This window comes from Lithobates pipiens, unplaced genomic scaffold (genome assembly GCF_037356315.1).
Source record: "Lithobates pipiens isolate NorthernLeopardFrog02 unplaced genomic scaffold, aLitPip1_a1.2 Scaffold_8, whole genome shotgun sequence".
NCBI classification, from domain to species: domain Eukaryota; kingdom Metazoa; phylum Chordata; class Amphibia; order Anura; family Ranidae; genus Lithobates; species Lithobates pipiens.
In genome coordinates, this window is record NW_027507903.1 from 513809564 (window position 1) to 513837064 (window position 27501).

At 41.4% G+C, this 27501-nt stretch overlaps 1 protein-coding gene across 2 annotated transcripts in view; it reads right to left on the minus strand.

The window, feature by feature from the left end:
• The window catches only part of MPPED1 (metallophosphoesterase domain containing 1), a 183024-nt gene that overhangs the window by 139337 nt on the left and 16186 nt on the right, over positions 1 to 27501 (minus strand). For both annotated transcript variants that reach the window (XM_077469393.1, XM_077469392.1), the window contains exon 2: positions 9089 to 9365. In XM_077469393.1, the coding sequence (XP_077325519.1) occupies positions 9089 to 9240 (152 nt within the window). In that variant the 5' untranslated portion in view covers positions 9241 to 9365. The remainder of the gene's footprint in view (positions 1 to 9088; positions 9366 to 27501) is intronic.

The following is a 27501-nucleotide window of genomic DNA, read 5'->3' on the forward strand; positions in this document are numbered from 1 at the left end:
CTGAGCCCACATATGACCAAACTATTCAACTCCTTTCTCCAACAGTTCCTGGTCCCGACCGAAATGCTAGGCTCCTTCATTTCCCTTATCCCCAAACCACACAAAGATCCGACGTCCTGCGTGAGTTACTGGCCCATAGCCTTACTGAACGCAGACCTAAAAAGTTTCACGAAGCTCTTAGCAAATCGCTTAAATACGATCCTCCCTTCCTTAATACATAAGGACCAAGTGGGCTTTGTCCCTCTGAGAGAAGCAGGGGACAACACTAGGAAGATCATTGATCTCATTGATGTGGCGAATAGGGACAACCTAGCATCTCTGGTCCTTAGTTTAGACGCCGAGAAGGCGTTTGACCGCCTCAGCTGGCCCTTTATAGAGGCTACGTTACACCGTATGGGCTTTCGGGGCCCATTTCTGCTTGCGGTCCAGCACCTCTACACTACTCCCTCCTCGCAGGTTAAGACCCCCTTCGCCGCGTCCTCAACTTTCTCTATTGCTAATGGCACCCGCCAGGGTTGTCCGCTGTCTCCTCTCCTTTTCGCACTGTGCGTGGAGCCTCTGGCGGCTGCCATTAGAAGCAACCCCGATATTCGGGGGATCCCGGTCAGGGGCAAGGAATTTAAGATATCGCTCTTTGCAGATGACGTTATCCTTACCCTAACTCAGCCCAGGACCTCACTACCCAACCTCAACTCTGAGCTAGACCGCTACGGGGAGCTTTCGGGCTACAAAATTAACACGTCCAAATTGGTGGCCCTCCCACTCAACATGGCGACGGTTGAGATGACCCACTTCAATACAGGGCACTTTCGCCCCCTTCCTTCCCAGCCCAATTTTCAGCTTTCATCGCTCTCGCACTTTCAGTGACAATTGCGCGGTCATGCTACACTGTACCCAAATGAAATTTTTATCATTTTGTTCGCACAAATAGAGCTTTATTTTGGTGGTATTTATTCACGACTCCGCTTTTTATTTTTTGCGATATAAGCGCAGAAAAAGCGGAAATTTGGAAAAAAAAAACAATATTTTCTTTTTTCTATTTTAAAAGAAATCCAATAAAATCTAATTTTGTCATAAATTGAAGCCAAAATGTATTCTGCTACATGTTTTTGGTTAAAAAAATTCCGTTAAGTGTATAATAATTGGTTTGTGTGATCACGGACATATGTACGCAAATGATCATGTACATATGTGTGCAGGTGATCACGTACATATGTGTGCAGATAATCATTGGGACATGTGATTTTAGTGGGACATATATGTGGGGGACATGTTTTTATTATTAGGGACATGTGTTTTTATTATTTGGGGACATGTATGTTTTGGGGACATGTGTGTTTTGGGGACATATGTGGGGACTGTGTTTATACTGTGTGGTGTGTTGTGTGTTTACACTAGACTGGTGATCAGTGAGTAAAAAGCTGTGAAAAACAGCTCATACTCATCACTGATCATCAGCCGGCTGCAGCGATCTGCTCTCCTCTCCTCAGCGATGACTTCTGTGTGAGTAGAGGAGGAGCCGATTGCCTAGCAACCGGCTGTTTGTTTACATCACATGATAGCCGTGATTGGACATGGCCGTCATGTGATCAGGAGGGCCAATCACAGAGCCCTCCTGCCGATCTGAGATGTGCCGTGTCCGGGTGACACAAGCACATCAGGATCATGCCGCTGCACGGGCACGTGCGCGCGCGATCCCGCTCCTTCTGAAGGACGTTCCTGAACGTCCTATCAGAAGTAGACGGCTCCCACCCGGCCAATGCACACATACGGCCGGGTGGTTAAATACTTGGGGGTTTTCCTTACGCCATCGTTCCATACCTTATACCAGGCTAATTTCCCCCCCCCCCCTGTACCGGGCAATTAGGGAACTAATCCACAAATGTAAGGCGCACCACATATCGCTCCTGGGACGGATCACGTCCATTAAAATGGTGATCCTTCCCAAGCTCCTGTATTCGTTTCAGACACTGCCGATCCCGATCCCTTACGCACATTTACGCACACTTCAGAAGGACCTGTTGAAATTTGCATGGAACTACAAAAAACACCGGGTCCCGAGCTCTGTCATGACGGCCTTACGTTCAGACGGCGGCTTGGCGTTCCCCGATTTGGTTCGCTACTACCAGGCCGCTCAGCTATGGGCCATAGTCTCCTGGTTCCCGCAGAGGTCATATAACAAATGGTCGGAGATTGAAAAAATCTGGCTAGCTCCGGTACACCCGAACAGCTTTTTATGGGGCGCGAGCGTCGAGATAGCTTTGGGTCGGCTACTAGGGCCGATGGCCCAGCTCCGCCTGCTCTGGCGGAAGCTTTCCCACGAACACAGTCTCCACTCGGAGTTCTCCCTAATGACTTCCTTCCTCTGCAACCTGAAGTTGCCTGACTAGCCTGACCCACCAGATGTCCTGGCCCTGGGCTTCGCGTAACCTGTTTCATCTAGGGCATCTGGTGGACCCCAGAACAAGAAAGCTGTTGACCTTCTCAGAGCTCCAGGCCAAGCACGACCTCCCCCGACAGACGTTCTACAGCTACTTACAAATCAGACACTTCGCACAGGCCATGGCCCCTCACCTACGGTTCTCCCCGCCCTCCCCATTCGAGCAGATAATTCTGGAAGGAAGGAATCGCAGAGGGCTGATCTCAGACATTTATCGCATCCTCAACACACACCACTTCCAAACGAGGGGTAAACATTCCTACATGAGACGCTGGGAGAGGGAACTAGATGAGGAGCTCCCCCTTGAGGCTTGGCAGGGGGTGTGGCGCCAGGTGGCCAAGTCCTCTCTGTGTACACTGTACAAAGAGAACTCCTACAAAATCCTCTTTTTCTGGTATCAGACCCCAGACATACTCCACAAAATATACCCCTCCACCTCAGACCCCTGCTGGCGATGCCTGAAGGAGCGGGGCTCCCTGTTCCACGTCTACTGGGCCTGCCCCCTGATTTCCCCATACTGGCTCATGACCCGAAGGCTGCTCCAGCGTTTATTTGACGTGTCGGTACCCCACTCCCCTAAATTTTTCTTACTGGGCCTGTCCCAACCCGCACTGGCCAGGCCGGGTCGGAAGCTCCTTAGGCATGTTCTGACAGCGGCTCGTTGCCTAATAGCCCTAAACTGGAAAAATCCATTGCCCCCGTCCACGGAGGCCTTATACTCCAGGATTAAGGATGTTGAACTTATGGAGAAAATGACTGCCAGGGTGAGGGATAGGCTCGAGGAGCACGATCTGGTCTGGGGGAGATTGCGGCTGCTGGAGGATTGATGGCGAACCGGTACAGGCACGGTGATGTAGACCGCTGGTGTTCTATTTCTTTTTCTTTACTTTTCTCTATTCTTCTCTCTTCTACTCTGTTTGTCAATACTGTTGATGGTCCTTGCTCTGTTTTGAATCTGGCATATAAGCTAGGCAGCAGACTCTGGGTGGCCTTCTGGTTGCCAGCACGGATAACTGACTTATGGTGTCTTCTGTCTGGCTGTGCACCCTTGGTCGGATCGCCTGATCTTGTTGCACCTCCCAATACTGTGTTATTCTGCACTGTCTACTTGCACTGGGCCCCTCATAATTTTGGGAGCCATACTGCTGTTGCTGTATGCCTGTACTATTACCTTTGTCATGCGACTACGAAAAATAAACTGTTATTTGAAGGGAATACTAGTCACGTCAGTGCATAACTTTGTTAAAGTAGACCGCCATTAATGTATTGCCAAGGCGGCTTTTTTCAGTTTTTTTCATATAAAGTGCATTTTGGAAGGGTGACATTAAGCCCTGACTCCATTACCAATAATCACTGCCTCCCATATGCAGGTTACCATGGTGGCCCTAAGGATGTGAGGCTGTTAGGCATTTGCTGTCTTTTTTATTGTTATTCCGAGAACAGCAGCTTGCACCTGTCGAACCTAACTTTCCCACAACCTAATTTTGTGTGTTTTCACGGTAACCAGTAGCTAGGATGGAGACACACAGGGCTAGTCTAGGCCTTATTTCCAAAATAAAGCAAAGCAGACCATACAATATAGGAGCCAGACAGTTCAGCCATGGAGCCACCAAGCATGTCTGAGGAGCAAGGAGACATGAGCGTTTATTGACAAAAAAAAGGTTCTAAATCTCCTTCTACAGAATTCTATATCTGTAGGATCATTGGCAATTTGGCATCACTAACCTATAATTAGTCTAGTAATGCAGCAAAATCCCTTCATGTACACGTTGATCCCATCCCCCTTCACAGAGTTATGATCACTAGAAAATTACAGATGCACTTTAAAAAATGCAAATAAGTATGTTAAGCAATCAAGTTCCTTGTGCAAAATAATCTCTTATCTACATAATGGTAACATTTTTACATATGAATATGCTATCTTTCCTCGGAAATAACACTTGACTCTAAGGAGCTTACATTTAATAAAACACACAGAAAAGGGACGTCCCCTTTAAGTAAAATAATTATCCTCTTGCAGAATGAAAGTGTTAATTTGCAGATAATAGCTGAATCCTATACTTAACAAGAGGAGGTTGATGAAGATGAGTTCCTATTTAGAATTTAATTGGTGATAATATACTCTTGTTACTGTTACCATAAAGAGCAATGGGTTTTAATTAGTGTGAATCCCAAGTATCAGAGGGCTTGCTGCAATGGCAAGGTTAATTACTGTTTCTTGGAGAAAATTAACCTTTTCTATATAAACTTATAAAGAGCTTGATATAACTCTGTATAAGGTTAGAGCTGGAGTGATAAATATATCTGCAGGCCTGCTGTGTAAGAGGTCTGAGTCTTGGTCATTTCTTTGTCTTGCAATTATATTCATTTTTATGAGACATAGAGGGTTATTTACTAAAGGAAACTCTACTTTGCACTGCTATAGATCCGAGGGGGTCATGCAAGGAAAATAAAAAACAGCATTTTAGCTTGCACATGATTGGATGATAAAATCAGCAGAGCTTCCACTAATTTCAGATCTACCCCTTAGATGTAGAGCGACTGCACTTCCAAGTGCACTTTTAGTGCACTTGCAGTGCAAAGTGGATTTGCCTTTCGTAAATAACCCCCATAATATTATTCAGAGCTCTAAGGCAATTGTTTATTTAAAAGACATCTAAGAAAATATTGTACAATATGTGAAACGGCAACCTACATACACTGTTAACCAACACTGGCTATCAGGACTATGCTATAAGGCCAATAGCATGTGGACACCCCTCTTAATTACTGTGTTTCCAGTAAAGGCATTTTAGACCTTTTAGACAATTGTGCTCTTCCATACTTATGCTAACAGTTTGATGAAGAACCTTCTCTGTTCCAGCATGACCATGCCCCTATGCACAAAGCCAGCTCCATAGAGACCTAGTAGGGTCACTTTCCTGTGGAGGAACTCAAGCGACCTGAATAGAACCCCCAAACTCAACCCTACTGAACACCTTTGGGATGAATTGGAATGACAATTTTGAGCCAGGTCCTCTCATCCACCATCAGTACCTGACCTCCCAAATGGGCACAAATTCCCACAGACACAATCCAAAAGCTTGTGGGAAGCCTTCCCAGAAGAGTGAAAGCTGTTATAGCCCCATGGAGTGGGAGGCAACAAGCTCATATAGGTGTAACAGTTGAGTCCACACAATTTTGGCCATATGGTATATATGACCTTGCCTTTTATGTAGTTTTATACAGATATTTCAGAATTTTAAAATGTGTTAATTATTTGGTGAATTGGGAAGGGTTTTGGATAGGAAGACTCCCAGTTAAAATATTCTTACATGATATGAATATTATGCTCTGGACCGTAAATATACTTTACAGAACAAACATCTTCAGCTTTACTGGAAATTGCCAGTTCACTGGTTCATTATATAGAGTATTTCAAGTTGGAGGGGGGATTCTGGACACATGTAATTCCCTTGTGTTTGCCTATGGATATGCCCTAATTATGGATTGATAATGAATTAATTCATGCAAATAATGCCATTTGCCTTTCAAAGAAATACTACCTGCAAAGAGCCTTTAGTCTGGGTTCACACCTCCCACAGATGCGGCTCTCAACAGGGGTCCGGTGCGTCCCTGTTCTCCATTTTAGAGATGGATCAGGGCCTGATTTTTTGCCTGAATTTGGCCCTGTGCGCACTCCTGCGGAAACTGCTCTGGAGCCGCCATGGAGATATGTGAACGGGCTCCATAGAGAACCGGTCACAATCTCCTGTCATGCAAATTGGATGCAGTTAGACCCAAATCCAATTCACATAGGTGTGAACCCAGCCTCAATTTTTAACCAGGCCTTGTGCACCTGGCTGTTCTTTTCTGAAGATCATTAGAATTGCCTAGGTCTGCTTGATCTATTTTCCTGGCCATTATTGTGCAGGGCAGGTGATCCTAAATTTGGAATTGTATTCTTCTATGTTAGGTGAATTGGATTTCAGCTTTTTAAACCTGTAAACCTGGGGGTCTGGGACAGCATCCATGCCTAGCAGCCAGTCCCTTTGCCCAAGCACTGTTACATGACCAGGGAAGTGGGTCACCAACACAGTGGATCTCAGTGCCAAAAGCAGAGGAATAAGGAGGGAATGCTGGTAAGGTGAGCACAAAGGGGTCATAAAATGCCCTTTCCAGAAACACTGGGGGAGATTTACTAAAACTGGTGCACTCACAATCTGGTGCAGCTGTGCATGGTAGTCAAACCAGCTGCTAACTTCAGCTTGTTCAATTAAGCTTTGACAAAAAAACCTGGAAGCTGACTGGTTTCTATGCAGAGCTGCACCAGATTTTGCATCATGCAGCTTTATTAAATAACTCCCACTGTCACCCTTCCCTACATTATGAGTTAAATGAATGTACAATATATGAACCTTGTATCACCTACATTATCCAGGTTAACGCATGCCTCAGCCTGCATCAGTTTATACCTTGTCCTTCGCCAGGTCGCTCCAGTGCCTAAATCAAAGAACTAAAACCTCCAGTTTTTTTGGGGTGACTTTTTTATGTACACTTGGGACTGCCCTTCTGTACTACATGTAAATGTGTGCGGTCTTTTAGAAATTAAATTACAATTATGAGCTGTTCATCTGCAGTCCCCTATCTGCATACCTGTCAGGAGGAAAAGCTCCCATTGAGAGGCAGTGTGAAAGCCCTGCTGATCTAGCAATTGGAAAGCTACATAATAAATAAATTAAGGTAAATTCAGTTGACTTTTTTTATTAAATTAAATTAGACCAGCTGATTGGCACTTCTAATTCTACAGCCTAGAAGGCATCCCACTTTGCAATGGGACTGGACAACATTTTTGTTTCTCCATACTACAAACATTTTTGCATTTCAGAAAAGGACATTATTTCCAATCTTCCAATTTGTTCCAAAAACATTTGTGCACTTTCTAATTCATAAAATAAATTTAAATATCAATTTAGGCTGACCCTGAAATCACTGCTTGGTTCATGCTATCTGTACAATATTATTGTTCAATAGATTTGAAGACTTTTTTATGTACAGGAGTCAGCTGGCAGTTATTTAAAAGTTGATAAATTTGTAAATTTTTTTGTATGTTGAAAGTTAGAGTTCCAATTCATGCAGTAGTGTTAGGGTTATTCTTGACAAAAACATCAGAAATACTTAATAGACCAAAGCAAGAAGATACCCTTTTCCAGTATATATTGTAATAAAATGAATTATGTAGAAGTAGTCATTTTTCCCTCCTTTTACTTTTACTAATACAGGGAAACCCTAAAAAAAGCTAACTGACCAAACATGTATGGCTTGCTAATATATTTATAATCCCGCTTTAGTGGAAAAAAACCAAAACGTATCCAATGTACATATATCATTTTAATATAATGCACTGTTTTCATTTTGTTTTATATACACCATCTTCTAGGTTTTTTATCTTACAAGACAAACATAACTTCTGCTTCTTATTTATCACTGGTGCAGTCAGACATTTTTATGGCACCTAATAAACATTGTTCAAAACCACTATAAAAATAATTTGTTAGCTCGTCAGCCAATATTTTTACATATTTACATTTTGCTACATCACAGGTTCCAAAAAAATTAGAGCTGTACAGCTGAATATAAAATAGGGAGATGTGGTAAACATAAAGTATGATTTTCTTTCATAATCTCTCTTACAAAAAAAAAAAAAAACAGTAATTCACAAGTTTATTTCTCTTTAAATTATTATTCCATATGCTTCAATATAAAAGAAAAAACGGTTTCTCCACCATTTATGCCAGAAGAAGAGCTTATTAGTTATGTTGTATTTCCAAGCTCACGGTGATATTAACTACAATTAAGTCTTTTGAATTTAATTACATTTCATTTGCAAATTAATCACAACACATACAGCAATCCACAAAAACAACTATGCAAGGTATGTCCCACAAAAACGAGAACCATGTAAAACGAAACAAAAATTATTATTTTCATTTTAAAAAATACAAAAGCCAGGCATTTGCATAGTTACTGGCTAACTACTATTATCTTCAAAATCTTCATAAACATTAATAAGATATTCATAAAAAGTAACTAACTAAATAAACATCTTTTTATTTTCAAGCAATATATATTAAAGCCAAAAAACGTCTTAATTTTTTCAAATGCAAAATAATATGTGTCCAATCATTTTTTTATATTTCAACCCATTTTTGATTAAATATATATGATAAGCCTCTCTACATTTTATTTATGAAGAAAGTTTGGAGTGATACCCTTGACAAACTTAATTCATGTGTAAGTTAATTTATTTTAATGAATGTTCAGAAAAGCTGTGTGTAAAGGGCATTTTCTCACATTACAATAATATTAAGCCAATGGTCCAAACTTTTTTTTTAATGCTGTTCCAAAAAAGTCATACAATTCGAACTTTTACTAGCCAAAAATTTGTCTGCACACATATATATATATATATATATATATATATATATATATATATATATATATATATATATATATATATATATATGTATTTGTATGTTGAGTATATGGGTTTTTGGGCATTCAATAACATTTTTGGTATTTTTTACCATTCCTTGCCTGAAATAAAATAAAAGGAAAATGCAAATAGATTAGAGATGAACTGAACACAAGCAGTTATTTTTTACTTACATTTGCACATGTGGTGGTTGGAATCGTCCTTGATTAATATTGTAGAATGTGAATGCCTGTGTCGGGTTTGAGCTGTACTCATCCAGTTCAATTATAACTCTACTAGGCGGATGTCGTCTTGATGCCATGATGTGCGAGTGGGTGTACGCCATCGTCGCAATGTAGTCCAGATTTTTATTTTCATATGAATGTCTTTGCTATCTTCCCACCCCGATGAGAGACGAACATGTCATCTTTAACTCCCCCCTCGGTAAAACACTCCTCTTTTTTTTTTAATCTAAAAAATAAAAACACAAAAGCATATTGAGAAGAGATGTAACTGTATCACACTTAATCCATGTAAAATAAAAGAGGAGGGGGTGGTGAGAAATCTGGGGGGGTATTGAGGAAGAGGAAGACTGATTGCCACATTTAAGGTTCGCTGGTTTTCCAAGAAATCAGTAGGATTGGCACTTAAGAAACACTGTTATTATCCCAAGAAAATTATGTTAACCCAACAGCTGCCAAAAAATGCCTTCAGTCTCCGCTATGGTTAACATTTCTGAAAGGAAAAGGGTTAACTTGCCCTATGAAAGCAAATTAAACTAACAAAAACAAAATCTAGTTTCACAAATAAAATCCATTTTCCACTTTCTTGCATTGAATGTTTTATTAAATGTTAATAACTATAAATACTTGAGATCCCCCCCACCCCAGTCCTTTGTGTTATTGGGTGCTTTTTTCTTTCCAGGCGAGATAAAAAAGAAAAATAATTTAACATGTCCACACATGACAAGCTACAATCCTTTAAATGTTGCTAAAAAGCAGCACTTAAGTGACAGGGCTTTGTGTTTTTTTTTTTTTTTTTTTAATTGTTTTTTTGTTGTTGTTTTTTTACAGAAGGTACTTGTTTTCCCTTTTACAGACATAATTACCATTAGATGGTAGAAAAAAATTCCAGATTTCTAATTGAGCCAATATATATATTTTTCAATCAAAATTCCAGCTAATTCTTAAAAGTCTTTTAAATTGTTGTTATTATTTTCATTTAACTACTTATCTAGGCAGTTTTATTATATAAAAGTATCATTATACTACTATATGATAATACAGAAAATGTAAGCTATATTATGTGAAAAAAAAAGAAATTATACTGCAGGCAACATATCAATGTCATTGGCTCCTAATGAATGCATAAACTATATTATCAGTTATGTCACTCACTACTAGTATCTATTGAATGGATAGGCTATATTCTCAGTAATGTCACCGGTCTGTAGTGAATGGACAAGCTATATTGTCCTTGATGTCACAGGTTTCCTGTGAATTGATAGGCTGTGTTTCTAGTGATGGCACTTGTTTCTTGTGGATAAATAGACTGCATTCTCAATGATGTCACTGATTATTAGTAAATTGATAGGCTGCATTCTCAGCTATGTCACAGGTATTTAACCAATGAATAAGCTGCATTCCATTAATTAGTCCTGTCATCTAGCACATGAACAGTCTTTATTAACATTGATTTTTCTGGTATCTAATGAAGGGATCGGCTACATTTTCAGTGATATCTCAGGTTGCCAGAGAATTGATAGGCTACGTGATGTCTCAGTAATGCCACTGGTCTCCAGTGAAGGAACAGGCTACTTCCTCGGTCCCTAGTGAATGGTAGACTATTTCCTTAGTGATGTCACTGGTTCCTAGTAGAGATGAGCTAGCGATTTGAGTCGAGCATACCTTTGACTCGAAAATCATGTATTCAACCGTTTGTGGGAAATTTGAGCACTATAATGCACTGCGAAATGGCAGTGCATTGCTGCATAATGATTGCCTAAAGCATACACCCGGTCTGCATGCTTTGGCCAATCACAGTGCGCTCCGCTGAGAGAGCCATAATTGGCCAGGGCAAGGAGCCTTTAGCCAAATCATGGCTCAGGGGGACTAATTTCAGGGCCCACACTATATAAGGCTGCTTACATAGGCATGGGAGGAGTGATAGCTTGAGTTAGATTAAGCAGGCAGATTATTCAGTTAGTGGCAGTGTATTTGATATATACAGTATATATATATATATAGTCAGCCTAAAATATATATACTCTGCATTCGGTGTAGCCTATTTATATATACAGTGCATTTGGTGGTGTAAACAGCATATAATACAGTGTAGTGAGGTATTTCAAAACAAAAAATACATCATGTCCGGAAGGCCACCTAGGAGAGGTAGACGCTCACATGCCTCTAACAGAGGGCAAGCGGCCTCTGTGTCTACAGTCAACAGTAGTGGTCATGGACATGGTGCATCCTCTGCGCGTGGCCGTGGGGCACGCTTGTCCTTTTTTTTTTTTCCTGCTGCTGGCCGTGTTATGGAGCCACAACATGCAGAAGAGCTGGTGGAGTGGATAACTAAGCGATCGTCATCCTCCTCATCCTCTGTCACCCAGGCTCAGAGTAGTTTGCTTTCCAACACAGCTGCCAAAGAGGCCTATTCCACTGGCTCCTTGTCCACAGTCACTCCTTCCGTAGCCCCACCATCATGCATGGAGGAGTCCCCAGAATTATTCAACCACAGTGTTGGTTATATGCTGCTGGAGGATGTGCAGCGATTTGAAGGCTCCGATGTTGGTTCACAGGTTTAGGAAGTGAGTAACCTGAGCCTAGAGAGAGGGGGTGCCACAGAAGGACAAGAAACTGGCAGTCATTTTCCCCCAGCTGCAGCATACTGCCAAGTTTGCTCCAGTGATGAGGAGGGAGGGGATGATGAGGTCACTGACTGTATTTGGGTGTGTGAGAGTAGATATTAGGAAAGTGAGGAGGAGCAGGAAGCACAATTTTAACGATGCAGGATGTCCTCTAGGGGGCATCTTAAGGGCAGCCACCTTACTGCATCACACCGCAGAGCTCTGCAGGTGCAGGGCATTGATGACACAATGCTTACTTTTAAAAGTTGCTTGGTATGGGCCATTTTTCGACACGTGTGCAGCAGATCGCACCGTTGCTGTTTGCAATCCAACCCTGGGATCTTCAACCCTACTATACCTCCAGTCCTCTTAAAAACCTGCACTGAGAGGAATGAAGGTATAGCAATAGGTGTCCCAAGTACATGCAGCCAATCTGCTAGCAGTACACCACCAATTGATTTTAGCAGGTAAATTTTCCTACCCCAGTTGCTGAACCATAAAAATAAAATAAATGCTATAGAATTTAACTCTAACTTACCCGTAACTTAACTAAGACTTCTTCTTAAATAGAACAAGCAATTAAAAAGAGCACTACGCTAAATTATTTATGCTAACCTAAGTCTAAGGTTGGAAGGAGACCTATTGGAGAATCATGTAATCTCCTTTTTTTTTTTTCCTTTTTTTGGGGGGGAGATTTTTTTTTTTTTTTGATGAACTGGATATTGGATATACCAGTGTTTCTCAACTCCAGTCCTCAAGGCGCCCCAACAGGTCATGTTTTCAGGATTTCCATCAGATGAAACAGCTGTGGTAAGAACTGAGGCAGTGAAACTGATCCATCGCCTGTGCAAAACAATAAAAAACAATGGAAAGCCAGAAAACATGACCTGTTGGGGTGCCTTGAGGACTGGAGTTGAAAAACACTGGGTTATACTGAACTTACTGGATGGTGAGAGTTGAGCGTTAATAAGGCAATAAGGATAGAAATAGGTTATATGATATACATGACATACGATATAAATGTATAAAGAAAAAAAAATAGGCATATAATATAGGATAGGGTTAAGTCCAGTCCAGATATCCATATTGTGTGAGATTATATATATATATATATATATATATATATATATATATATATATATATATATATATATATGTATGTGTATATACAGGAACAGCGGAAGATCACGGTCTGAGTTTGAGATTGTGTATATAAGTTGACTAGGAGTTTGTAGCAAACCATGCAGTTTTGACAACCTGGAGCCCGAAGATGGATCTGTGTCAAGCTAATATTTCCACTGAGGTCAGGGGAAACTAAACTATTGTGAGTTATAGCATCCTCAGCCTATTGGTAGATGAGGGTAAGCTATGACTGGAGACCCAGGGGTTGGGCTCATGAACCTTCATGAGTCTTGGGTCTCCAGCTTGCTGGATAATGCTGGTAGGTTATATATATATATATATATATATATATATATATATATATATATATATATTCATACAGGTGTTAATATGAGTTATATGAGCTATATTTATGTATTCATAAATAGGGGTCCCCCCCTTTTTTTGTTTTATTTGTTTTCCTATTTTCTCCTCCTATTGTATAAATAAGAGATATTAGGATAGCTCATATATTAGCATCAAGACTACAACCTCATCTTCAAGATGTCATCCACCCTGATCAAGTTGGGGTTATGCCTACTAAGGAGGCGAAGGATAATACTACTGGAGCCCTAAATATTATTATAATATTATTATATTATGCGGGAACTTTCTCCCGACTAGGAGAGATGGAATAGAGGTCCCTTCACATGGATGGGTAGGAATGCTATTCCTAAAATGAACATCTTGCCAAGGCTATTGTATCTTTTTCAGACTCTACCAATAGTCATTCCGGGGTATTTTCTGAGATCACTACGTAGTGTTTTTATTCGATTCGTATCTGGGCAAAAAAGCATCCATGTCTATCCTACCAGCTCCTGGCTATGCCAAAAACCCAGGAAGGTATGGCTTTTCCAGAACCAATTTGATATTATCAGGCAGTGCACCTTGCAAGGGTACTAGACTGGTGTAGAGCCTGGGTAGCGATTGAACAATCTTGTACCCAGATTCCACTTTAATGTGTACCATGGTTAAGGTTAAGAGCACTTGGTACCCTACGACATCACCCCCTTATAGGGTCAACTTTGAGAGTGACGCAACAAAGCCACCTATTCTCTAAGACAGAAGGGGAAATTACCTGGCTTTACTCAATATTGGGAAATCCAGCATTCCCCCCAGGCCATACAGACAGCTGTTTTAAACAAACTTTGAGACAAGGTAAATTCTGCCTAGGAGATTACCTTGAAGAATCCAGGCTGAAGACCAGGGCGGAAATACAGTCGATGTTTAATCCACCACTGGATCCGTGGCAGATGCAGCAACTTACCCCCTTTCTTAGCTTTCTTCTTTGCAGAGAATGGTCAGACCATTCAAATACGTCTTTGGAAAATCTATGTTTGGTAGAAGCACCCTCTGCCCACGGGGTATCTGAGATATACAAACTGCTAATACACCCGCCTGAGGGCTTTGTTCCAGGATTCCTCCAGAAATGGGAAAGAGATTTGGACATTACACTCTCTGAAGAGCAGTGGGGCTATATTCTTTATTTTGCCCACTACTCCTCAAAACGGTGGTATAGAGTCCCATCACTGTTAAATAAAATCTATCCAGAAAGGACGAATACTTGCTGGCACTGTGGGGAGGCAGAGGGTAATATGCTCCATATTTTTTGGTCCTGTAGGAAACTGATGGAATTCTGGTCTGAAGTCTGAGATATCATAGGTCAGCTTACTGATTATGACCTGGGTTCTGACCCTGCCAGATACCTGCTCCATCTCTCAGATCTTTCAAAGCATAAATATAGGAATTCAATGATTGTTCATCTTCTAAATGCAGGCCTTCGGTTTCATTGTGGCTAAAAAAAATAGCCAACATATATTCTATGGAAAAAGGTATTGCAAATGTGCAAGGTAGAGAAGAGAAATGTAATAAAAAATGGACACGATGGTCCCTCTTTGTCTGTTCCAGGGAATATGGCTGTACACTGGAAGAGGGGGAATAAGGGCTTTTGTGTTGTTTTTGGGTGGCTTTTTTTCTATTGTTGGTGTGAATTACTAGAACGATGGAGATAAAAGTCTATACCTTTATTAGAAATATAAAAAATAAGAATGGTGACTTTGTATACCTACTTAAAATAGAACCAAATTCTTTTGTTGTACTTTATGATGTGCATGCAATTGAATTATATTTGTTTGTATTAAATTGCTTAAAATAAAATGCAGAAAAAAAATATATAATTCGGTCTCAGCCATCCACATGCTCAGCGTCTAAATGCTAGCTTGGCCAAATTGCTATATTTTTGATATAATATTTCACAGCAGGGCCTGTTCCTGTGCCCAACAAGAGTAACTGTGAGGGGTTACAGTTTTCTGGCACCATCAAAGCCAAAGGTCCAATTTTTCTGCCCCAGTTTAACTGGGGCATGTAATTACAATTTTTGATATAATATTTCACAGCATGGCCCATTCCTGCGCCCAACAAGAGTAACTTTGAGTTGTTACAGTGTTGTGGCACCACCACCCAAGGCCCAATTTTTATGCCCCTATTTAACATGGTCATGTAATTACTATTTTTGATATAATATTTCCCAGAAAGGCCCTTTCCTGTGCCCAACAAGAGTAACTATGAGGAGTTACAGTGTTCTGGCACCAACACCTAAGGCCCAATTTTTCTGCAGAGTATATAGGGCAGACCATATAGTATATATACTGCTGTACACAGTATATAGTGCCTGGGGTCCTGGGGGTCCCCTGTGTAATGTTTGTTTTAAATTTTTGTGCGGAGTTCCCCTTAATATCCATACCAGACCTAAAGGGCCTGCTGATATGGATTTTGGGGGGGACATCCATGCCATTTTCTTTTGTATTTCTGTTGCGGGGTTCCCCTTAATATTCATACCAGACTCAAAGGGCCTGGTAATGGACTGGGGGGGGGGGGGGCATGCCGTTTTTCAATGACTTATCTATATAGCCGGGATCCGACAGTATATTACAGTCGCAAGCATTTTAAAAATGTCATTTTGCTGTGGTACTGTTATAAAATAGGAAAGATGTGCTACTTTAAAATGTGTGGATGTTGTTGCATTATGTAAAGCTATTAGAATATTTTTTTGACATTTTAGAATGGGGTACTTTGAGACTGTCCTTAATTTTAAAGGGTGCCTTGAGATTGTCTATAATTTTAAACGGTGCCTTGGCTAAAAAAAGGTTGAGAAACACTTCTCTGGTAAATAGAATAGGCAGGCTGCATTACCACTAATGTCACTGGTCTCTATTAATAGACATTCTTCTTAATCACTGAAGTCACCGGTCTCTAGTGAGTGAATATGTTGCTTTTACATCTGCCATTTCTAAATGATTGGTTGCTAATAAACTTAGAATGCTTTATTCGTGGTCATCCCTTATTCCTACAAGTCACTTCACTGCCCTGATAAAAAAAGAGACCCTGCCTAGAATTGTTGATGAAGGCCCCTTGAACCCCTTTAGGGAAAGGAAGCCTTGACTGATAGAAGCATTGCATTACAGTGGGCATTGATCCAAATCAAGGAGGTTAAGTGGCTCCATTAGGATTGGCTACAAGGATACGAGGTGATGGGGCTGAGCCTGAACTACGCTGAGGTACGTCCCTCTGACCTGATGAGATTCAGCTGACAGAATAGTTGCCTGCCCACCCACCCACTCTTAAGTTTTGTCACAGCTTTATTGGCGGTTTTGACCTTGCCAGGAAATGACATAGTTGTAATGGACTATGCCCTCAAGTTAAATTCTGGGGTCAGTCTAATGCCTGTCTGGCACTGATGGTAAGGACAGGCCTCTTAGGCTATGCCAATGTATGCTTTATGTGTGCTCACAGTATACCTGTGACAGCCATTGCTTATATGTTACATTTGGAAAAGTTCAATAAAGCTGTAGCCTTGCCCCTTTTCCAACTTAATCAGCCTCTGTGTCATTTTTGGGCAAGGTATTGGCCTGTTAATTAGTTGTATGAGCATATGTGTCTCAGCAGTCATGTGGCACTTTGACCAATGTGACATCCTACACTCACAACAAATTGCTGGTGACTTTTTACTCTTCTACTTTTTCCCATAAATCTCAGCATTTTTTTCTAATATACCTGCTTTTGCTTTCAGTAAGGCTTAATGTCATTTAATAGAACTCTTCCTCTGCTGGATAAAACGGTGAGCTTACTGATCTCGTAAAACGTGTCAGATTTTTCCAGTGTAATAAGGACATTTTTCTGGCTATCGTTGTAAAACTGTACATTTAATAAAATAAAGCAGGAAAACGTTGTAGAATTGAGGAGATTTGATTGTCTTAACAGAGAGACCTTTGACCTGTGTGATTCCCTTCTTGATTATGCATGGAAAGCTGTCTCTTCCTGATTGTAGATGGAAGAACTGTCAGCCCCGTAGACCTCATTAACTGCAGCAAATGTTTCTGTTAGTGAGGTTTTAATGGTGCCATGTCACCGCTCCACATTTATCGCTGAGAATTCTTGCTAACTTTATTGAAACACACTGCGATTCTCACCTGGGTTTAATGACACACACTTTTTAACATTGTATTATCCACATAGCCCATACCCACCAACCAAAATGCCCTGGCCTTGCTGTCAAAATAGTAGCCCAGGTGATAGCTCAATTATTCACCCATAATCAGAATGATTCCTGGAAAACTGTTGTTATTTGATGGATATAGTTCTTCACAGTGTTGATGGAGAACATCTAAATATTGTTTAAAGTGTATGTAAAACCTAACTTCCTTCTCTTATTTGCTCACTTTTGATCTGTTCAATATTCAATTGAAAGTGTTTTGTTCAATAAATGCAAAAAATCCATGTTGAGTAATTCAAGGAGCATTATTTTTGGTTCTCTCCATGGACTATAGAACCCTCACCCATGTTATAACGAAGAGGGGGAGGTGTTCTGTAGTAACTGTTGTCACCCTAGGACAGGAAATGTGCAACTGGTAGTATCACCACGTGAAAACAAAAGGAAAAATCCTAAAAACAGAAAACGAATGCATCTGCCGCATCTAAGGACTGGTAAGCTGCAAAATAGAGTATTACATTTGTGTTCTTGGGTTTAGGTACACTTTTAAAAAAAAAGCTCAACACCATACAAATAAAGTTTAGGTCATTGTAATTGTATTTTAAACGAGAAATAATATAAGAACCTGAATCTATCTTGGTTTTAGTTTCTTATAATGCCCTGTACTATAACACTCAGACTGGGAGAGGGACACAATAGCCAATCAAGCTTTAATGCTTTGTTTTCTGTGAAAAAGGAACAGAATGATGACTTTATCAGTTTGCTGCTGCTCATTCACTGGTTCAATCACAATCTGGGGTGGGTTCTAGACCAGACTGTATTCCTTAACTAGAGTATAATCTGGAGAGGTCAAGGGCCTGGATTTCCTGTCATTTAACTGAAATTTCTCATTTTTTTGCCAGGTGAAAAATAGTTCACATATGTATTCTAATTATGTATTTAGTGTCTCAAAAATATAGACAATAGGACTTTATATACCCCTCCAGTCAGGGTCAGCCCATCCATTAAGGGTGCACTGGCACTGTCCCCCCTGTCCATCGCCGCCCCCCCCCCCGGCCCCTTTCAGGACACCAGCGCATGGATACCAATGCAGAGGAGAGGGGCTGTTTTTTTAAGCACCAATTAGAGCCAAAGGCTGTAATAGGCTTCAATATAAGGTAGCAGATAGTGTGCTCTGAACACACCAAGGTGTGTTACAACAGTGAATCAATATAACACTGATCCAGCTAGTTTTGACACTGGTCACCCGATTGGCTGAAAGGATAGGTGATCCTATTGGGCCCCTAGGAGGAGGAGAGGAGGAGCCTAAAGCTGCCATGGGGTAGAGGACACAGAGCCTCTGCACCATGCTGCCTGCCAACGACCGACTGGCAAACAGCGGGGGGGGGGGGGGGGGTTGGTGGTTAGTTGTTTTCCACTCCCCCTTCCCCAAAAGAAACCACCAGCCGCCACTGCCCCCAGTTAGCACAAAGAGATACAAGAATATTATAAAAATATGAATTTGATTTCTAACAATAAAACATATGTAAAATCACATATTCCATGTAGCTGTTTGCATATTAATATCAGTAATTAACATTTACTGCCAACAAGCACAGTTGTTGATCAGACTTGAGAGATAAGGTCAACGCCTTTCGCTTCACAATCTTTTTATAAATACATGATGGCTAACCCCAAAAGTAGTGGAAGGAGAAAGCGAGAGAAAAAAAAACGACTCACCACACTAACCCTCTATACGTTTCAATAATTGTATATGTAAATATCATATACTACATTCATATCATTGCTGTCCACCTATATGTGGTAGTGAATAACAATATAAATGAACATAATTACCTCATTACAAAAATAATAAAGGGTTTAACTATGACAGATCAAATATGGCAATGCAATCACCCACTGATTGCACTGCCATATGTGATCTGCCATAGTTGAACCCTTTATTATTTTTGTAATGAGGTAATTATGTTCATTTATATTTTTATTCACTACCACACATAGGTGGGCAGCAAAGATAGTAATAAGTCTTTTGCCTTGGGTTAAGCCTGCACAGTACTTCATATCAGGGGCAGACTGACCATTGGGCTACTCGGGCACTGCCCGAGGGCCCCGGGGCACTAGGGGGCCCCATCAGGGTTGCCAGTCTCAGTAAAACCAGGGACAGTATGTAAAAATCTGTGTTTTTTTTTTTTTTTTGCATCTGTCTTTGAAATGTCCCTTACCGACATCCTTTTGGTCTAAAAACCCAGAGATTATAGCTGCCCCAACTCTCCGGTACCTTCTCAGCCAATAGAAACATGTCTGTGTATACTGTGTGATTGTATAGTGCAGGGGTGTCCAAACTTTTTTTCAAAGAGGGCCAGATTTGATGAAGTGAACATGCACGAGGGCCGACCATTTTTCCTGACATTCTTTGAACCATTAAAATTCGGTCTAAGTGTGTTAGTTCGAACACTAATACACGGCCCAACAAGAATTATCTTGCCTTTGTGGCTGTGTGTGTTGAAGAGATGAGCTCGGGCGTGTTATTTGGATATACCGTATTTATTGGTGAATAAGAGGGAAGTTTCAGGAAAAAACCTTACAATTTTAAATAAAAAACTGTAAAGCAAAATAAGGGTCAGTGCCCATCTGCGCGCCCACCATTGCTGGGAATGCAGCCCCCACCATTGCCAGGAATGCAGCCACCATTACCAGGAATGCAGCCACCATTAGCCAGGAATGCAGCCACCATTGCCAGGATTTCACTCACTATTAGCCAGGAATGCAGCCACCATTGCCAGGATTTCACTCACCATTAGCCAGGAATGCAGCCACCATTAGCCAGGATTTCACATACTATTGCCAGGAATGCAGTCACCATTAGCCAGGAATGCAGCCACCATTAGCCAGGATTTCACTCACTATTAGCCAGGAATGCAGCCACCATTAGCCAGGAATGTACTCACCATTAGCCAGGATTTCACCCACCATTAGCCAGGAATGCAGCCACCATTGCCAGGATTTCACTCACCATTAGCCAGGAATGCAGCCACCATTAGCCAGGATTTCGCTCACCATTAGCCAGGAATGCAGCCACCGTAAGCCAGAATTTCACATACTATTGCCAGGAATGCAGCCACCATTAGCCAGGATTTCACTCACTATTAGCCAGGAATGCACCCACCATTAGCCAGGATTTCACATACTATTGCCAGGAATGCACCCACCATTGCCAGGAATGCAGCCACCATTAGCCAGGAATGCAGCCACCGTAAGCCAGAATTTCACATACTATTGCCAGGAATGCAGCCACCATTAGCCAGGATTTCACTCACTATTAGCCAGGAATGCACCCACCATTAGCCAGGATTTCACATACTATTGCCAGGAATGCACCCACCATTGCCAGGAATGCAGCCACCATTAGCCAGGAATGCAGCCACCATTAGCCAGGAATGCAGCCACCATTGCCAGGATTTCACTCACTATTAGCCAGGAATGCAGCCACCATTAGCCAGGATTTCACATACTATTGCCAGGAATGCAGCCACCATTGCCAAGATTTCACTCACTATTAGCCAGGAATGCAGCCACCATTAGCCAGGAATGTACTTACCATTGCCATCAGTGCAGCCTTGGAGGGGACATCGAGGGGGCTGAACGAGCGCCAAAGAACAGGAGAATCTCCTGTTTACACAGCGGCCTCTTTAAGAGAAAGTCCCGCCTCCTTTGATGGACAGAACAGTCGTCCAATAGCGGAGATGGGACTTCCTATTACAGAGGCTGCCGTGTAAACAGGAAATACACCTGTGTGCACGGCGCTCGTACAGCCTCCTATCTCCAATGCAACCAGACTATATATCTTTTGTGGCCCCGGTGCTGGGAGATTGCCGGGGGCCACAAAAGATATATATGTTTAGATTACGAGGCGGGCCGTTCAAAACCGGGCCGCGATTGGCCCGCGGGCCGGACTTTGGACATGCCTGGTATAGTGTGTGTGTTTGTGTATACTGTGTGGCCCCATAATCTCCGATTGCCCAGGGGCCCCATGAGTTGTCAGTCCGCCCCTGCTTCATATAAATAATAACCATTGTGTTTGGGTTCAGAAAGATGGTCAGCATTATTCAACCTACTTCTTATGGGTCCAGGTTGTCAGGGTTGTTCCTCTTGTGGATGCATCTGTGCATATTTAGACTGCAAGATTTAAGCTACAGTATGTATAAATGAATTAGCCTTTTTTTTTAACACAAACAAATTAATATAAACTTATTGTTTTTTTTTTTACCAAAGACATACAGTGGAGAAAATAATTATTTGACCCCTTCAGATTGTGTAAATGTGCCCACTTACAAAGAAATGAAGGGTCTATAATGTTCTATCATAGGTGTATTTTAAATGATAGAGACAGAATATCAACCAAGAATCTAGAAAAAACACTTGATACTAATGTTATAAATTGAGTTGCAGTTCAGTGAGTAAAAGTATTTGATTCCCAAACAAAACATGCCTTAGTACTTGGTGGAGAAAGCAAGCACACAGGTAAGACTTTTCTTGTAGTTGGTTAACAGGTTTCCACACATCTCAGGAGGGATTTTTATCGACTCTTCTTTACAGATCTTCTCTAAATCCTTAAAGTGGTTGTTAAGCCACTCTAACCTGTAAATACCATCAGCACTGCCTCCTATTGTAGTATCCCCCTCTGTGTGTGTTTTATAAAATTAATGCTGCACACAAATCATTTTACATCCGAGATTGCGATCACATGACTGTCCAGCTTTCGCATTTCCTTTTCTGACAGATGCAGTGGGAGGGGCCAAGATTCCCCTCTGACGTCATCAGTCTGGAGTGGAGGAGAGGCGAGAGCTGTCTGGTTATGTGATCGCAATCTCGGCTGTGAAATTAGGTATTTGCAGCATTTATTTTTAGAAATCACACACAGAGGGGGACACTTCAATAGAAGGCAGTGCTAATGGTGTATACAGGCTACTGTTATGCAATGAGCAGGAAGAGGGGAGAGGCAGCACTGTCACGAGCAGACAGACAGAGAGGGAAGGGGGGGGGGGGAGGACACACGAGCAGAGAGGAGAGCAGATAGCAGGCTGCGGATGACTGAGGCACGTAAATTGACCACGGTGTCAAGGCTCAGCAGCCATGATACACCATGGTCAGTTTACATAGGGGTGGGAAGAAACTGGCAGTATCAGCCAGGTTTTTTTAGGTGTTACAAGGGGCCAAATGACACAGGACAAGCACTGTGTCATATAAAATGCTTTAAAGGAGCAGGATCCATTTTTATTTTTAATTTTTTTTGGTTAACAAACGCTTTAAGGTTTCTTTGCTGTCACTTGGTGACTCGAAGTTTAAACTTCCTTCATACATTTTCTATAGGATTAAGGTCTGGAGACTGGATAGTGTATTAGTCTGCAAACAACCCCATCCACTCTTGAGTAGGGATAATCAAAATCTCTGTAAAAATCATATTTTGCTCTTGTGGCATAACACAAGCTCCAGGCTCCTTCAGAAAAAAAAAAAGGTCAGCAGCTACAAATACTGTAGCTGCTGACTTTTAATATTAGGACACTTACCTGTTCACCCGAGCAAATTTTTAAATCGTCTCTCGGGTGCTGCCACCACCATCTCAGGTAAGGGAAACTGGCAGTAAAGCCTTGCGACTTCACAGCCAGTTCCCTACTGCACATGCAGCGGGGGAAGGAGGAGGGGGGCCGAACTTCCAGGTGAGGTATCCCTGGTGAAGTCAGCCAGAAGTTGGAGTGGGTACCTGTCAAAAACCAGGTACCTGCGCCCCCCTCCCGGAAAGGTGCCAAATGTGGCAGCAGAGAGAGGAGGCAAATAAGTGGAGTTTCTCCTTTTGGGTGGGGCCCTGCTTTAAATAGCTCCTAAGGGCTACAGAAGTCTATTTCAACTATGTTGGATTTGTTTGGTTTCCAAAAAGCAGCCCCTTGTTTTGCTAAATATTTAACTTTTTTTTTTCATGAAAAAAAAAAAAAAGTCAGTGGAAAAAAGTCACATTTAATATTTAAAGTGACAGTATAAAAATAAACTGAACTACCCTTTATACACACCCTCTAAATAAAAAAATATATATATATATATTTCCAAGAAAGGTTCACCTAAGCAGCTCAGTTGAAAGCTTCCCCTTTGATGGTAATACTTTTTGTTAAAGTCACCCATCTCTATTTACGAGGTCTCCAGTCATAATAAGCAATATGGTAGTCTGTGACACAACTGGCCCTCTTCCATGTCTGCCATGGATTGCATTATGGAAAAAGCAAAGTTGCAAGCCATTCCCTCGCTCCCACCTACTCATACCATGACATTTTACTGCTTAGGATAAACAGAAGATAAAAGGAACATAATTATATTGGAACACAAGTGTAATTGATTGTATGATACTTAGGCTTAGCTTGGCTGTACACAGTCTGTTACAGCGTGAAACCATTACATTATAGGCTTTTTCAACATGCTGTCAACAATCTCTGCAAGTATTGTGTAAAGATGACAACCTGTTGCATACATTAGGTTGTCATCTAATCTCAGACTTTTAGGGCTTGTTAACACTAGGTGCAGTGCGGGAACGTATGCATGAAAATGCGCTGTCTTCTGCAGATGTGCACATATTCCATTAATTCTTAATGGCACCCCCAAGCATCTGGCAAATGCATGTATGTTTTCACCCACAATAATTTATAGCACTACAGTACTATGAAGCTTGGTGCGACGCAATTTTAAATAATTGGGAAATTAAATGAACAGGCTGCCCGGAACGCCCCAAAAAACGTGCATTTGAATGTACCTTATGGTGTGAATGAACCCTTAAAGTATATTTCAGGCCATAAAATTAAATATGCAATACACCTCTGCAATACATGCACAATTTACCATGTTTTTTTCCCTTTAAAATGCTACATGTACATAAAAATAACTGCTAATCCCTCAGAAATCTAGTGTACTATTGTAACTTCCTTTTTAATCTGACATGGTGACTCTGCTGCACTGAAATCCCAACCAGTGTTGTCAGCTCTGCCAGCTGGACTACATAATTCTACTTTTCCCTGACCCTTTCTGTAACTCTTCATGTGTATGCATTGGTTTAATTCCAGCAATGACACTGCCTTGACTCCCAAGATCATGTCCACACACCATGGGGTCTATTTATAAAAGATGTCCCAAGCATTCCACAGTGGTCACAGATAATCCCTGTATTTTGCAAAATATGTTTATTTTCTATGATGATCAGCTCCATCTAGTGGCTGTAATGGCGTATTTTCCAGATTAAGGTATTTCAAGAAAATACTGCATTATGATCACTAGATAGAGCTGACGATCAAAGGAATTAAACATAATAGGCCAAACACAGGGATTATTTTGACAGCTGGGCAAATGCTTGAGACATTGACACAGCAATTTTTTAATAAATAGACCCCTTAGTGTAGGTAGAGAGCTTTGGGAGATGTAGCTTAGGGGTACGCCTGATATCACAAGGAGCTATAAAAGCAGTTGTTCACAGAGGAACAAGGTAAATGAAAAAAAGCGAAAGCTGGGACATGATCTATAGAAGAAGAGGGTTGTTTGGGATTCATTTGGGTGATACCCAGGGCCGGATTAACATAGGGGCTATTGGAGCTACAGCTCCAGGCCTCTACCTTAATATAGGCCCAGCAGTGACGGACTGACCATTTGGATACTGCACTGCATGAGACGCTCCTTGTACCTCCTGCAGCAGGGGGAATCTGAAAGTCGGGGGTGATCGGTGCGGTGGGGGGGCAATCACAAGCATCATCACATGACAGTCTTTGGCTCTCCATGAAGCAGCTGAAAGCTACTCCACCTCTGGGCCCCCCTGTGTATGCAGTACTGACACCTTCCACTGCTCCATTTCCCAAAAAAGCATTGTGGAAAAAAATGTAAAAAATAGAAAAACTGCAATAAATAATAATAAATTAAAAAATAATTTAAAAATGTAATAAATAATTTAAAAAATGAAGGGCTCGTTCACATGGGTTCTCTTGTGCATACAGTGTGAATGAGTGGTTTGTTTAAAATTTTTTATTTATTTTAACAAAAAAAAAACGTGTTTTCATTTTATTTATTTCCATAAAAATGCCCATTAAAATCCTCAGCACCAGGCCCATGATGCTCTTAATCCGGCCCTGGTCATACCTATACAAACATTTTAAAGGAAGCAGCTCACTAAGGACGGGTATGGTTGGGGAAAACAGGTATGGTAAAACTTGGAAAATTAAAGAAAATTAGAGAAAGGCGTTAAATGACCAGGGAGAGAATTAGAATTGTCGCCTACAAATGGACTTGCAATATAAAATAGATGCAAGATGGATGGAGATATCCACTGTTAGTGGTAGCACTAGCAACATACAATGGCAACAGAGTTCCACTGAAAGAACAAATTTGGGTAAATAAGTTTGGTGTCTGAGAGAAGAGCTATCTGTGTTGCCCTGCAGTAACCATTAACAGTATTCTGTTCATTCCTCCTGCTCCCTATAAAAAGAACGATTAAGTGCTATGGGTAACACACACACTGAAATGTATCCAATACTTTTATTCAAGAAGCTGACTTTCTTACCAGTAACATTTTCTTTAAGTGGCAAACCGTTAAGATCCCAGCTGAAACACATACTGTACAGTGTATGTGGTATCTGTTTTCCTCACCAAACAATTTGTATTCTGTCTATTTAGTTCTGAGATTTAAACATCCCTGCCAGAAAGCACTGCCAGGTCAGTGACCTTAGTTTTCTCTGCTCCCATTACTACTATAAAGCTTGGTCACCACTCCTCCTCCAGCTTGTAAATGAACATTACCCACTTAAGATCCCGGACCATTTGGCTGGCCAAAGACCAGAGCACTTTTTGCGATTCAGCAGTGCGCCACTTTAACTGACAATTGCACGGTCGTGCGATGTGGCTCCCAAACAATTTTTTTTTCCCACAAATAGAGCTTTCTTTTGGTGGTATTTGATCACCTCTTCGGTTTTCATTTTTTTGCGCTATAAACAAAAAACAAGCGACAATTTTGAAAAAATGCATTATTTTTTACTTTTTGCTATAATAAATATCCCCACAAAATATATAAAAAAACATTTTTTTCCTCAGTTTAGGCCAATGCGTATTCTTCTACATATTTTTGGTAAAAAAAAAAATCGCAATAAGCGTATATTGATTGGTTTGCGCAAAAGTTATAGCGTCTACAAAATAGGGGATAGGTTTTTTTGGCTTTTTTATTAATCTTTTTTTTTTTTTTTTTTTTACTAGTAATCAATCAGCGTTTTTTATCTTGACTGCGACATTATGGTGGACAGATTGTACACTTTTGCCGCTATTTTAGGACCATTCACATTTATACAGCAATCAGCGTGATTAAAAATGCATTGATTACTGTGTAAATGTGACTGGCAGTGAAGGGGTTAACCAGGAGGGGGCACTGCAGGGGTTAAGTGTGTCCTAGGGATGTGTTCTGTAGGGGGAGTGGGCTACATGTGTCATGACACCGATCACTGCTCTCAATCACAAGGAGCTGTGATCAGTGTCCTGTCACTAGGAAGAATGGGGAAATGCTGTTTACATCAGCATTTCCCCATTCTTCCTCTCCGTGAGAGATCGAGTCCGCGGGACCCGTGATCACACTCCCAGGGCTGGCGGCAGGGTCACACCCGACAACACAGCAGCAAATTTAAAGGGATGTACCTGTACGCCCATTTGCCTGTCCGTGCCATTCTGCTGACATAAATGTTCATCCAGTGGTCGGCAAGTGGTTAAAGCAGTAACAGATGTAGCACCCTCTAGTTACCGTATATACTCGAGTATAGGTCGATCCGAATATAAGCCGAGGCCCCCAATTTACCACAAAAAAAAATGGGAAAACGTATTGACTCGTGTATAAGCCGAGGGTGAGACATGCCTGTCCATCCCTGTGTGTCCGTCCATCCCTGTGTGTCCGTCCATCCCTGTGTGTCCGTCCATCCCTGTGTGTCCAGCCGCCCTGTGTGTCCAGTCTACCTGTGTCCTGAGCCTGTGTCCTTCTGCACATACGGCGGCCATGCCAGGATCGCCGCACCTCTTCTCTTCTGTGACAGACGGCGGCCATTCCACTG